The sequence below is a fragment of the Heterocephalus glaber genome, unplaced genomic scaffold, assembly GCF_053883595.1.
Source record: "Heterocephalus glaber isolate CG9 unplaced genomic scaffold, H.glaber_assembly_v1.0 deba00001497, whole genome shotgun sequence".
Lineage (NCBI taxonomy): Eukaryota > Metazoa > Chordata > Mammalia > Rodentia > Bathyergidae > Heterocephalus > Heterocephalus glaber.
In genome coordinates this window covers 10,916,407-10,931,098 of record NW_028258320.1, presented here as the reverse complement: position 1 = coordinate 10,931,098, position 14,692 = coordinate 10,916,407, and the positions used below count along the sequence as shown (strand labels likewise).

The 14,692-nt window shown below is 46.1% G+C and overlaps 1 protein-coding gene and 2 pseudogenes across 6 annotated transcripts in view; 2 read left to right on the top strand and 1 right to left on the bottom strand.

The window, feature by feature from the left end:
* The window catches only part of Dlg5 (discs large MAGUK scaffold protein 5), a 134,362-nt gene that overhangs the window by 18,586 nt on the left and 101,084 nt on the right, over positions 1-14,692 (bottom strand). For all 6 annotated transcript variants that reach the window (XM_087184671.1, XM_087184674.1, XM_004846375.3 and 3 more), the window contains 4 exons: positions 14,053-14,249; positions 1,405-1,548; positions 1,076-1,203; positions 310-419 (listed from right to left, as the gene is read on the bottom strand). In XM_087184671.1, coding sequence (XP_087040797.1) covers positions 310-419; positions 1,076-1,203; positions 1,405-1,548; positions 14,053-14,249 — 579 coding nt within the window. The remainder of the gene's footprint in view (positions 1-309; positions 420-1,075; positions 1,204-1,404; positions 1,549-14,052; positions 14,250-14,692) is intronic.
* LOC147825557 (RNA-binding protein 25 pseudogene) lies at positions 7,292-8,846 on the top strand (annotated as a pseudogene).
* Positions 9,087-10,359, top strand: LOC106009504 (RNA-binding protein 25 pseudogene; annotated as a pseudogene).

The following is a 14,692-nucleotide window of genomic DNA, read 5'->3' as shown; positions in this document are numbered from 1 at the left end:
ACAGGCAAAGGCAGAGAGGGGGCCTCGGTGACACAGCTGAGGCAGATGGGCCCAGGCCCCCAGCTTGCTCTGGCCTTCGTGGAGCACAGTGAGAGGAAGGGACCGGCCAGAGGGGACCAGAGGTGGCTTGGGAGCCATGGAGGCACCTGAGCAGCAAGCGGGGTGTGAGGAAGGGGCTCCCTGCAGGCAACCACTGCCTCTGAACACAGGTCAGGGATGAGGGAGAAGGCTCGTCTTTCCCAGCCACATCACCTACTGGGAGGTGACAGGACCCTGGCGCTCACCCCACCCCGCAAGGCCAGTACCCACTTGATCTGCTTGGCGCTCTTGTAGTGGATGAAGATGACGATGGGGTAGATGTGCATATGGTGCAGCCGCTCGATGGCGTGCGGGGCGATGTCCAGCAGACAGTGCCGGTTCTGGGGAACGGGTAGGGCACAAGGTAAGTGCTGGAGGGCAGGAGGGAGGGGCTTCTCTTCTACCTCCCACAGCTCCGCCTCCATGCGCAGACACACAACTGGGCGGTGGAAGAAGCCCTGCGAGCCCCTACCCAGGGACTCCCCACCAGGCCCAGAGCTCTGACAGCTGTCGGGGCAAGGAGCCCATCGGGGAAACTGAGCGGTGGGGAGCACAAAGCCTAAGGAGAGGCCTCAGCCATGGACTCCTGGGGGTCTGCTTTCCCAATACACCCTGCCGCTATAGCCCTGTGTTGCTCAGCAAATGGATCCCAGAACATCAAAAACATCAGGAGATGCGCTCGGCCCTTCTGGGGCAGTGACCCGATGGAAGACTGCTTCTTGTCCCTAGGAAGTATGCCCACAAGTTCAGCAGGTGCATCCAGGGACCCCACTCTGGGATGCCCCAGGTTCAAAGCCCTCCTCGCCCCCACACCGCGAGGGAGAGGTGGCAGGTACCCAAGATATGGGCATCGCCTACACCCTTTCCAGGTGGTTATGAAGCAGGAATACATGGCACAAGAAGGGCCAGCCCAGGAGCAGGTGAACTGGCCTGGCTGAGCTCACTCAAGGCAGAGGACCAGGTGCAGGCCCAAGCTGAGGGTTAAAGCCGTAGGCACCTTTTCTGTGATCTCCTTTATCGAAGCCACCGTGGTCACATCAAAATGGCCGCTCCTCCGCTTGTAGTCCACAAATAGGCAGTCCTTGACGCCCCGCTCGATGGCTTGCTGGGAGGCTTTCATCACCTCTGCGAGACAGAGCAGGTGGCAGCCATCAGAGTCTCACCACCACCCTCTCTGGGGTGGTCTGGGAAGGGACCAGACCTGCCTGGGGTCAGCAGGGCTCTGTGACACCCCGAGGTCTGCCCCAGTGCTGCCCACCATGTGTGGCCCAGGAACCAGCAGACCTGGACAGGCACAACCCAGGAGGCATATGGGACGCTCCTTACCAAGCGGGCACCTGCAGAACTTGCCAGGTGCCTCATTCACCAGCATCTCCTTCACCACGTCCAGTAAGGGCCCCAGGATCAGGACAGGCCTCAGCGAGGTGCAGTCCGCCTTCTGGACCCGCTGATAGGCCAGGCTCATTGAGTCTGAGGGAGAGTACAGAGGTGTCACAGGCCTAGCCTGGGAACCTGAGACCTCACTCACCCCTTCACCCCCAAAATCCAGAGCCAGGGAGGTGACAAGTTCGCCTGGTTTACCAGGGATCCCCACAGCTTTAGCACCAAAATGGCCACATCCTGGGCGTACCAGGGCACAGTCACTCTCGGAGTCTGGAGAAGCACAGCCCCTTGGCCCTAAGCATACTGAGGACAGATAGCACTGCCCACTCACTCAGCACCCCTCCTCCCGCTCCAGTTCTTTCCTGGTGGCCCAGACCTGCTGTACCCACCCCCATCTCCTTTTTCCTCTATTTGCTAAGAACAAGGCCTGCAAGGTATGGAAGCCAGAGCCTCCCTTGCAGACAAGTGTGATACAGATGTGCCTGGGGTGACAAGTGAGGCCCAGCCTGCAGACTGCTATAAGCGGTGTAGGGAGCAGCTCTGACCATGCACATGGGACAGCCCCGAGGGAGTGGCAGAGCCATGAGATGCAAGGCACTCGGGTGCCCAGATGGTGCCTGGCTCAGAGCTGCCTGCTCTGGACCCCCCACTTGTACACAGCAGAGAAATGAGCTTTCTATCAGGCTTTCACCACTGCTATTTGGCCTTAGTTTAAGCTATCAAACCAATATCCTAGATGATACCTGTAGTAACTTTCCCTCCCACCAAATGCACAAATAAGTCCTTTGCAGGAGATGGGCTAAAAACCAGCAAGCAATGTCTCCTGGCATTTTCCCAGGCCTGTCACTGTGGTGGCTGGTATCAGTAACACTCCCTGCCACTCAAAACCTCAACTCTCACTGGGGCCACAGGCCAGCAGCACCAGACACTCAGGTACCAGACAGGAGCTGCCTGACAATTCCAGGCAACAGAATGGGAAAGTCCAGGGGTCAGGCAAGCCCGAAGGCTGGAGGAGGGGACTCAGAGGCCCAGGTGGGCCCCGAGGGAGACAACATGAAGGTGACACAAATCACACGATCCTGTGAATGTGCTGCAGCTGCAATTCCCTCTGCCCTTGGTGCCCTGCTGATGCCTCCAGCTGCTTCCTGCCACTGTCCCCTGTAGGGGGGTTGGGAACTCATGCAGGACACCCACAGACCCAAGCAGAGGGCTGCTGCCCAGAGGTGGGGGTCCAGGCAGGGTTTTTAGGACTCCCCCAAAGTAGAGTTTGGGACAGCCAAACTGAACAGCCATGATTCTGGGGGCCGGGAGGGGCAAAGCACCAGCAGGTCTGATGCCACTGCTTTCCCTTGTAGCCATTTGCCAAATTCCTAAGCTGTGAGGAACAAGGGGCTAACTGCCTAAGAAGTCACTAAAACAAAGCAGAGTTTTTGCAGCCTCCTGTGCCCAAGAGAAAACCTGGGGGTGGAGGCACCAGGCACTTTCAGCCAAGGACCAGAGTGAGCCACTAGCTGCACAATGCTGCAGACCAGGCTCCGGTGAGCTCAGCCTTGGGCTGGACCCAGGTGACCTGCCACTGGTGCCGGTTACAGAGGACAGACATTTCAGAGCTTTGCTATTTCCTGTATGTCATTTCTGACATTTCAATCAACAATTTCCAGCATCCCCAGCATCAGAAACAAGAAAAGCAAAGATGATAGAAAGAGATGATCAGACATGACAGTGACCAAATGCAGTCTTTACAAATGCATTTAAGTAAGCAGACAAGAAGGAGAATTAAAGTCTATTCAAAGAAATCAAACTGAAACTATTGAACCATAATGCAGTTTCGGAAATTACGGACCCAGTGGATAGGAGAGAAGCATGGAATAATAAACAAGAAAAAGGTCACCAGAGAATATCCAAGCTAAGGGATGGAAAACACAAGGAAGCCATGTGGGAGACAGGACATCAGTGACGTGGTCAGAGAACCCAGGGGCAGGAGAAGCAAGAAGAGCACAGAGACAGTTTTAAGGAAATGATGGCCGAAGGTTTCTTAAAGCCTCAATCCACCGATTTCAGAAGTTCTGAGAGCCATCTGAGCAGGGTCTACACCAAGAGGAACGCCCTCGGACGCAGGACATGGGCTGACTTCTGAGGGTCACAGTGATGCTAAAACAGCAGCGGGCAGCCCTGCTTCTGTCCCCCAGAGACCGGATCACTTCCGAATCCCCAGGACGTGTGACTGTCACTAACAAGCAGTAGTAACAGAGAAGGAACTCACAATGGAGTATCTGGGGAGGCCTAATGCAATCATGTGTGTGCTGAGAAATAGATGGAATCCTGAGACTGGCACGCATAGAGGAGGAGGACACATGAACAGGGAGGAAAGAGGGGCTTCAGTCTGCTCCCCCTTAGAGCTTCCAAGGAGACGAGGCCCTATAGACACCTAGGTGTCAGCCCACACGTGCTATTTCAGGCTTCTGGCCTCCAGAAAAAATTAAAAAGTGCACTGTTTAAGCCACACAGTTTGTGGCAGTTTATATGGATGTTTCAGCAAACTAATACACCATAAGAGGCAGAGACCGTTTTAAAATGCTTAAATAAAAAGAGCAGGAAGGAGCTGGGCATGGTGGCACACGCCTATAATTACAGCACCCAAGGAGGCTGAAACAGGCAGATTGCAAGTTCAAGCCTAGCAAGGGCAATGTAGTAACTTAGCTAGACCTTGTGTCAAAATAAAAAATAAAAAAGGCTGGGGTGATAGCTCACTGTGAAGAGTCTGGGTTCAATCTCCAGTGTCAGGGGGAAAAAAAAGGGTGATCGGAGCCAATCCCAGCGCCCAGGAGGAGGCTCCCAGGCCGCCATTCCACCACTCCCAGGGCAGAAGAGGTGAGCCAATCCCAGTGCCCAGGAGGAGGCTCCCAGGCCGTCATTCCACCATTCCCAGGGCAGAGGAGGTGAGCCACACGGGGGCCAGTAGCACACCTCCCCCCCATCAAAATGAGAAGACACATAAACAAGCCTCAAAAACAGACTTCCAGATCACCTACAGCAACCCCAAAGGGAAACAAGATGAAACAATCTGATACTCAACCACCTGGACTCCCTGAACTGGCAACAAAGAGGATCTGGAAAAAATGAAATCAGAAATAACTTCTCAGACAACAGCAAAGATTGTGCCCATAGTGCAAGACATGACTAATAAATCTAGAGAGGACACAGATAAAAAAAAATAGAGGATCTAAGCAACATGATGGAATATCAACATAGGAAACAAATGGAATCCATAAAACAAATGCAAACAGATTTCCAGATTAAAAACTCCATTGAAAGTCTACATAGCAGAATGAACCAATGTGAGGACAGAATTTCAGATATAGAAAATAAGATTGTAATTAGTGACCAGGAAAAGAAAAATTGCTTTAAAATTATAAGGGACCACGAAAAATCAATCCAGCAGCTGCTAGACAATGCAAAGAAGAATAACATAAGACTGACTGGAGTCAATGAAGAAAGAGGAGATTCCAGATGACAGAAAAAAACTGTTCACAGAAGTGACGGCAGAAAACTTCCCAAGGAGGGGAAAAGAACTTGACATACAGATAAGTGAGGCATATAGGACTCCAGCTAGCCTTGATCAAAAAAAATCTACACATAGGCATATAATAGTTAGGATTCCAGAAACGCAACAGAAGAACAAAATTCTACAAGCACTGAGGGAAAAGAAACAAATCACATACAAAGGAAAGCCCATCAGAATCACAGCAGACTTCTCAATGCAAACCCTCAAGGCAAGAAGAGCTTGGAGTGATGTATTTCAAGCCCTAAAGGAAAACAGCCTCCAACCCAGATTGATGTACCCTGCAAAACTATCTTTCAAAATTGATGGAGAAATAAGATACTTTCCTGACAAAGAACACCTTAGGAACTTCATGAATACCAAACCAGCACTCCAAAAAATTTTAGACAATACCCTAGGAAAAGACAATGAGGATCACAACCCCAGGAAGCCCAGCAGAATGAATCCTTTGGGCGTGACAAATTAAACGCAAAGGGGGAGAATCCAACAAAGAGAAAAAGTCATGACAAGGCTTTTAAAACTTTTAACTTCATCTCCCTAATGAGTGTACAATTCAATCTTGTTATTGTACTGATTAGTATTTTTCTGATTCTAATGTTGCACACCTTTCCTTGTGCTATACTGGCTATTTATCATCTTCTTATGTCGACTTTTTAATTGGGCTGTCTACTAATGAGCTGTAAGAGTTCTTTATATATTCTGGTCATAGGTTATATGCATTGTAAATATGGTCTGTTTAAGGACTACTTTTCATTTTAACAATATCATTTAAAGTTCTAAATTTTGATGGAATCTCATTTATCAATTTTTTTCTTTCACACATCATGTTTTTTGTATCCTAGGAAGTTCTTGCCTACCCTAAATTCATAAACATTTCCCTTATAATTTCTTCTTAAAGTATTACAGTTTTAGTCTTTCATATTTAGGTTCATAGACCCTTTCAAATTATTTTTATGTATAGAAATAAAGAATTGAAGTTAATTTTTTATATACGAATACCATGTGTTCTAGAGCCATTTGCTGAAAACACTATCTTTTCCTCTGCTCTTGAATTGAGTTTATATTCTACAAAATGTTAATGATAATCTTTCAAAACACAGTGGACCATATATGAGTGGTTCTATTTCTAGATTCTGTTTTATTCCAATGATCTATGTCTTTCCTTACACCAACACTGCCTTGATTACTGTAGCTTTAGAGGAAGTCTTAAAATTAGGTACTAAATGTCTTCAAACACTGTTGTGGTTTTTTTTCTTTTTCTTTTTACTTTTCTAGGTCCTTTGTACTCCTACATAACCTTTAAATTTCAATATCCAATTCTTCATTTATACCAAGTATACATAGACCTGAATTTTTATATATACCTTGTGTTTTCTAATCCTGCTAAATTCAAATACAAGTTCTAGGGTCTCCTAGAGATTTCTCTTAGTATTTTCTCTGTAGATGATCATTTCATCTACATATAAAGATTTTGCTTCTACCTTGCCAATCCTATTCTAATTGTGTTGTTTTATTGCCAGACTATTTTGGTTTAGGCCTATGTTTCAAAGTTTAATGGACAGATGAAGAGTAGGCATATCTGCCCTTGTTCCCCACCTTAGGGAGAAAGCATTGTATTTTCTCCATTCATATAAGGCGTTTTTGCTGGAAGCATGGAGTATATGTCTTTGATCTGTTGAGAAGGCTCTGTTCTACTTCTAGTCTCCTGATAGCTTTTACCATGAACAGCTGTAGAATTTAGTCCAATACTTTTTCTCCAACTTGTGATAGGATCATATGGCTTTTTCCTTTCCTCTGTTAAAATGATGACTTTTGGGGGTGGATCTTCCAATGCTGAACCAACACTGCCATCCCTATAATAAAACCACTATCTACATACTGCCAGATCTGACTTCTAAGAGTTTGTTTTGTTAAACAAATTTCTATCTATGTTCATACTTTTTTCTTCTATTATCTTTATCCAGTTTTAGGATTAGCACAATGTTGAGTTCCTAAAATGAGGGAAGAAGTGTTCCTTTTTTCTGCTTTAAATGTTTGATATAATTCATCAGTTAAAATGTATATGAGCTGTTGTTGTCATATAGGTAGGTTTTCAAGCTAGGAATATACTTTCTTTAATAGGTGCTATTCAAATTTTATATTTCCTCCAGAATCAGTTTCATTAATTTGTCTTCCAAGGTACTTCTTAGAAGTTGTAAAATTTATTTCAAAAAAGATTTTTGTAATATGCTTTCTATATCCTTTTAAATTCTATAAAATCTGTGGTAATGTCTCCTACATTTTTTTTCCTAGATCTTGATATTATAATTTTAAAAATGTATAATTGATATTGTGTAATAGGAAGTTAAGGTCTAAAGGAGCAGGGGAAGTGGGAGGGGTAGGGGAAAGGAAAGAAGGGAAAAGAAAAAATATGAGAAAAGGAAAAAAATGGAAACAAGATCTTTGCAAATAGGGAAGGGTGGAGGGGGTGAAGGGAGGGCAGGGGAAAGGGGAAAAAATAAGAACCAAGATGCTCACGTAATGGTACAAGATCCCAACGATGTATTTTGTATTTTATACCTAAAATGTACGAATAAACTTAATGGAGGTTAAAAAGGGGGGGGGGAGTGATCCCCCAGTGGCAGGTTTTACACTCATGGATTCAACTAACTACAGATCAGAAATACTTGGGGAAAAAACCACCCCTATGCTAAACATATACAGGGTTTTTCTTGTCATTATTCCCTAAACAATACAGTCTAACAACTATTTACTTTAAAGTAGGCATTATAGTAAACCAAAGATGATTTAAAAGTATACAGAAGGCTGTAAAGCATGCCAGGCAAGAGGAAGACCCCCAGAGGCTTCCAGCCCAGCACAGCCAAGTTTGCAGTCTGTGCAAATAGGCTCTTCAGAGCCCATCTCCAGGAAGGTGGCATGGCTGGAGATGAATACAGCCTGCTCTAACCTGGAGCCTAGAAAGCAGCAAAGACAGTCTCATTTTCTCAGCAGGGCTGCTGCAATAACAATGTCTTTCCTCTCTCATGTGAAGTGCCCTCCAATGGGAATTCCAGCACTCCTGCCGGGGATCCCCCCCTCAATTTCCTGTCTTTCCTCCACCCATGCCTCCAGGGATCACAATGAGTCCTGCATCAAAGGGTCCTGCTCCAACTGTCCTAGTACCCACTGTGTCCATGTTTGGAAAGCATCTGGAAGCAAGAAAGGATCATCCAGGTTTAAAGGCTAAAGAAAATGATGAAAACTGCAGTCCTACTACTATAGTTTCTGTTGGAAACATTTCTGAGAAAGCCTCAGACACGCTTATGCAACAGCTCTTAGCTAAATGTGGTTTGATTTTGAGCAGGAAGACAGTACCATGTGCCTCTGGAAAACTTCAAGCTTTGGGATTCTGTAAGTATAAGGAGCCTGAATCTACCATCTGTGCACTCAGATTAATACATGACCTGCAGACTGGAGAGAAGAAGCTCCTTGTTAAAGTTGATGCCAAAACAAAAATACAACCGGATGAATGGAAAGCAAAGAAGAAAGCTTGTAATGGGAATGGCAGGCCCGAAACTGTCACTAAAGATGATGAAGATGCTTTAGATGCAGAGGCAAAAAGAAGTGATCAGATGATTAAAGGGGCCATTGAAGTTTTAATATGAGAATACTCCAGTGCACTAAACGCCCCTCACAGGAGTCTGACTCTCATCCGAGGAAGAAGAAAAAGGAAAAGGAGGAGGACATTTTCCGCAGATTTCCAGGGGCCCCACTGATCCCTTACCTGCTCATCGCTAAGGAGGATATAAATGCTATAGAAATGGAAGAAGGGTTGGGAATTTAGCTCAGTGGTTTCGTTGCCTGCTGCACAAGTGCAAGGACCTGAGTTTGATCCCCGGTACCAAAAAAATTTTTTAAATGAAAAATAAATAAATAAAATGAATGCAGTTAAGATCTTATTTAAAAAAAAAAAGAAATGGAAGAAGACAAAAGAGACCTGATATCTTGAGAGATCAGCAAATTCAGAGACACACATAAGAAACTGGAAGAAGAGAAAGGCAAAACGGAAAAAGAAACACAGGAAGTTGAGAAAGAACAGTGAGAAAGAAAGAGGGACCATGAAAGGGAATGAGAAAGGTGAGAACGGGAATGGGAAAGGGGAAGACAACGGGAAGGAGAAAAGGAAAAGGAATGGGGGGAACAAGATAGGGACTGTGATGGACAAAGGAGAGAGATGAGGACTGGACTGAGGGAGGGAGGGAGATTGGGATCCAGAAGGGAGTTCAGATCGCAATAACGATTGGAGTTAATCGAGAGAAAAAAACAGCGACCGTGAAAGGGAATGTGAGGGAGAACGTCAACATGAGACCATGAGAGGGGACAGGAGCATGAGAGAGAGCGACAAGAAATGAGACTGAAAAGAAGATGAAGACGATGCATGTAAATGAAGAAAACTTGAAAGAAAAATCCGAGACAGAAGCTGCTTCTCAAGAGCGACTTACAAATTGGGAAATCACAGAACGAAAAAAACCTCAGGAATATGAGAAAGAGGCTGAAAGAGAAGAAGAAAGAAGAGAAATGGCTACCGAGGCTAAAGGACTAGAATTCTTAGCAGATTATGACGATGATAGAGATGACCTCAGATACTGCAGGGGAAGTGCTCTTTGGAAAAGGCTGAGTGATAGGGAAAAGGGAGTGGAAGCAGATGAATGAGCTAGGAAGAGAGAAAAGGAAGAGCTGGAGGGAATCAGGCTTTGCCTTCTGGCAGAAGGGGACCCAGATCTGGATGCAGAGCTCCAGAGGACAGAAAAAGAGGCTGAGAGCTGCAGATGACCACAAATAAAGCAAGAGCCAGAATCAGAGGAAGAAGAAGAAAGAGAAGAATCTATGGGAGAAGAGACCGAGCAAAAGCCTTGTCTGTAACCCAATCTGAGGCCCATCGGCTCTGGCCCATCTGTTTCCTCTGCCGGGAGCAATGCGACATGCACGCTCCTGGGGCTGAGTCTCCCTGTGGTGTTACTAATCCTCATGGAACCTGAGGGACACAGGGCAGAAATAGGATTAAGTCTCAAACTGGGTGCTTCTAACAGTCCTGTTCAGCCTAATTCTGTGAAAAAGCAGTAGCCACCTGTAGATGGTGTCTTTAAGGAATCTGAGGATAAGGACAGTGACACTGTGCCTGGAAAAAGGAAACTGGTTCCACTGCGTTACGGTGAAGATGGTAAAAATGCTGCCAGAGGCATTGTGAACACTAAAGAAGAGCACAAACATATGAAGAGTGTCATGGAACAAATCCAACAGCCAAACCTGAGCCCGTTGCTCATCCTCCGGACTGGTCTATTGTGGATGCTGTGTGATGGAGCATCGCTTCTCGGCCTTTTGGCTAAGATCGAGTGCATGGATGGAGCAATGGATTAGACCATGGATTAGTAAGAAAATCATAGAATACACAGGTGAAGAAGAAGCTACATGACTGATTGTGTTTGCTCAAAGGTTATGGCTCATAGTTCACCTCGGGGCACTTTAGATGATGTTGCCATGGTACTCGAAGAGGCAGAAGTTTTTATGGTAAAAATGTGGAGATTAGTAATATATGAAATAGAAGCCAAGAAAACTAGTCTTGTGACGTAAAACTCTCTTTACACTTAAGAGTTCCATTTCAAATATCTTGTTTCTCATCCTTTAAAGGACTTTGAATTTTTCATCTTCAAAGATATTTGTGAGAGCTGTTAATTTTTTTTTTCCAGTACTGGGAATTGAACTCAGGACCTTGCACTAGCCAGGAAGGCATGGCACCACTGAGCTACTACATCCTCAGCTCTTTTTTTCTTTTTTTTTTTTCAATACCAGAAATCAAACTCAAGACCTCACACTTGCCAAGCAGGCATGGTGTGCAGTCTTTTTAAATGCAGAAAATGTGAAATTTTTTTTGTCCTCTAATTTGTTAGTGACTTATGTACTACCTCGGTTGTAAGGTCATCTGAATTCTTGGTTCTCTTTACACTAACCAGGTACAGATTACTGGTATGTTTTGTAAGCGGCAGCCTGATATAACCTTGTTCTGCTGACTTGTTCCATGTATATATTAAAATGACTCCCCCCAAAACAAACAAAAAAGTGTACAGGGGCAGGGGATTTAGCTCAGTAGTTCCGCCACCTGCCCCACAAGCGGAAGGACCAGAGTTTGATCCCCAGTACCAAAAAAAAAAAAAAAAGTGTACAGGAGAATGTGTGCTGGTTATATGCAAATACTGTGCCGTTTTACAGAGGGGGCTTGAAAATCTGCAGAGTGGTATTTATGGAGGTCCTGAAACCCAGCCAGGATACAAGGGAAGATTGTAAAGACCAGTGTGAAGTTCTTCGCCTAGTGAGTATCTCCAAAAACAATGGTACCAACAAACCTGAATTACAAGAAACGCTGAAGGAGCTGCTCAGCAGAAAGAAGACAAAACCAGAAGCGAAGCGCAGGAAGGAGTGAAGAGCTGGTATACAAACAGTGATGATGTCCTGGACTTAAAATACACGCATGATTACAATGGTAATCGCAGAAAATGGAGTTACAGTGGTCCAGTGTTTTAAAACTGTCAGGGAAGCAGTTAAAACAGGGACGTATGTTAGCAGTAATCAAAGATATATGTTGTAAGAACTACTGAAACCTCCCAGAGATTTCAAATTTTAAAATAGCTGAAAATTAATGGATTGAAAGGAGTAAAAAAGCACACGAGAAATGAGGAAACACAAAACAGGCAAGACAAATAACAAACAAATAGTAAGATGGTAAACGTATGTTACATTTACAGAACAGATTAAACACTCTGATTTCACAATAAGGACTGTTGTGGGTGGGTTGAGCGTATGCAAACTCCTTGCACTGCTCACATGTCTACAAATGTATATGCAGCCAGGCATGGTTGTGAATACCTGTAATCCCAGTACTCAGGAGGCTGGGGCAGTAGGGTCAGTTTGAGGCTAGCCTGGGCTACACAATGAGTTCAAGATCAGCCTAAACTACACAGCAAGACCCTGTCTCAAAAAAAACCCCAAAAATAGATAAATAAATAATTAAAATGTATGTGTACTTTGCTGTACTCATGTCATAGTTTGATAACAATGTTTCAAAAGATAGACTGCCACCATGGATTTAAAAAATCCAGATGTTGCAGGTAAGAGATCTATAAATAATAAAGTATAGAGAAGTTTTATAGAAACAGATCCATATAAAAAGTAACCAAAAGAAAACTGCTGTGGAAATAACACCATCAGACAAAACAGCCTTCCAGGCAGGAATTACGGCAAGAGACCAGCATGTTTCTTAATGAGATTTGCTGGGAAGATGTGCCAATCTAGAGGCGTAGGCACTTAGCAACAACTTCACAATAAATGGTGCAGAAACCCTGAAGAGATAAGAGAAGAACGGGAAAATGGCTACTTTTCAGAGATACAAACACATCCAGAGATGGTGTCCATGGGGAAAAGGAGCAGGGAACCCAAGGGAGAGAGTGAAGGAATAAAGGGGAAAACAAAACAAAAGACTGACGACAGAAACCTTGCCTTGACTAAGTCGGCAAACTTGTTCTGCAAAGGGCTAGATAGTAAAAAAATTATTTTTTTTCAGTAGTGAAGATTGTACCCCAGGCCTTACATGTTAGGCAAGCACCTTACCAGCAAGCTAAATCACAGTCCCTTGTAATTTGGGGACAGGGTTTTTTACCCAGGCTGGCCTCGAATGTGGAATCCTCCTGCCTCAGCCTCTGGAGTAGCTGAGATTACATGCATGTACTCCCCAAGCCTGGGTAATATTTTAGGCTTTGAAGGCACAAAGACAAAACGGAGCAAACTATCATCACCAACAGGCCAATGGTCTTTTTTTCTACCTTATATTTAAAATGTAAAACCCCAATGAGCACAGTAGTGCATGCCTAGAGTCCCAGCCACTCGGGAAGCTGAGGTAGGAAGCTCACATGTTTGAGGCCAGCCTGAACAACTTAGTGAGATTCTGTCTCAAGATTAAAAAAAAAAGGAGGGAGTGGTGTAGATGAAGATCTTGTTCCTCCCAGGATGTCTTCAGCTGCTGTAATCTTGTCCTGGAGTCACTGGATCATTGACGTCTCATTTGTGACCAGGAACCAAAATGGAATTATGTCTCAAAATGCCATAGCTGGGCTGTAGGCAGGAAAACTAGGCCTGATCAAATGGTTTTTCCCTAAAATTATGTAGCATTGCTCCCGACAGGGCGGGGCTAGGAGGTAGTTCAGCTCTCCTAGGTTCAATCCCCAGTACTGCCAAAAATAAGTAAACTCTGCCTTTAGCTTGCAGGCTATACAAAGCAGGCAGCAGGCCAGACTTGCTCAGTGATCTATGGTGTGCCCACTCCATCCTGGTCCATAAACTGCGGTGTGGCCCACTCAGCCACTTGGCTATGGCCTCAATTTTAAATATAAAGAGGGAAGGAGGAGGCCAGCACCCCTACCTTCTCTGCCTGCTGTCCACACACCCTGTCCACCCAGAAGGGGACATGCTTGTAGACAGTAGACATATGCAGGGTCTTGGGAGCCACATTCACAAGGGTCTCCTACCTCCCAGGACAAATGCACCTCTTCCACAAGGGCCACCGGCCATGCTCTCAGCCTCAGCTCCAGCCCCAGTGATGCCCCCAGCTAAAACATGCTTTTAGGCCTCCCATGCAGATGCGAGTGGCTAAGAAGATGTACGTGGAAGTCACAGGGTGGTGTTCCAAGATAAGCTGTTTAGAGAGGGACACTCAGCTGAGACATATTTTTGCCTGGCCCCTTCCTTCATCATGCTGCCTGAAACACAAATGTGATGGCTGGGGCTATAATGACAAATGGTGGCCATGAGGCTTTGAAGACAGTGGCCACACTGTACGGCTGGGAGACTGAAGACAGGAAGTAGCACCACCCTACAGCCTGGACACCCGCCTCCAGTCTGGTGCACAACAGCTGAGTAATCCTTCCTCTTGTTTGGGCCCCAGTTGTGAAGCTTCAGCGAACCTTCCCAGAGAGCCCACAAGGAAGTGGCCTGGCACTTGCCTTCAAGGAGTGGAATGGGGTCATTGGAAAAGGTGTCCAAGGCAAGGAGGTCCTTTCCGTCTTTGGACCCACTGCGTTTGTGCCTGTGTTTCCTGCGAAAGAAGGACCGGCGTGCAGCTGCCGACAGCGTCTTCGCAGTGTTGCCATCGTCTTTGACCTCAGACATGCTGAGCCTCCTGGAGAACTCCTGGTCCATCCTGCAGTCACAGGGAGACAGTGCCAGGGAGGCCGGGGGGACCACCCTGCCACCCTCCCAGGGAGAACAGCGATGGTCAAGCAGAAGCCAGGCTCCTCCCACGTCCCCTCAGGCTCCTGGCTGCAGGACGTGCTCAGCTCAGCGCAAAAGGACTCCATGGTGCCTCCATGATATGCGTCCTTCCACAGAAAGAGGAAAAGGCCACCCACTGCGGGCGTCCACCCCACAGAAACCCACAGCTGGGCACCTGCCAGCTCCACACGTGCACAGGTGGCTGCTGAGGGCCAGGGCCGGGGACATGAGGAGGATGAAGGGCAGGACGTGCACTACGGTTTGGACATGCTGTGAGGGCCCCCAAGGTCTCCGTGCTGGAGTCTGTCCCCAAGGCGGTAGCGTTGAGGCACCTTTAAGAGGTGTGACCTACTTCGAGGCCTGAGTTCCCAC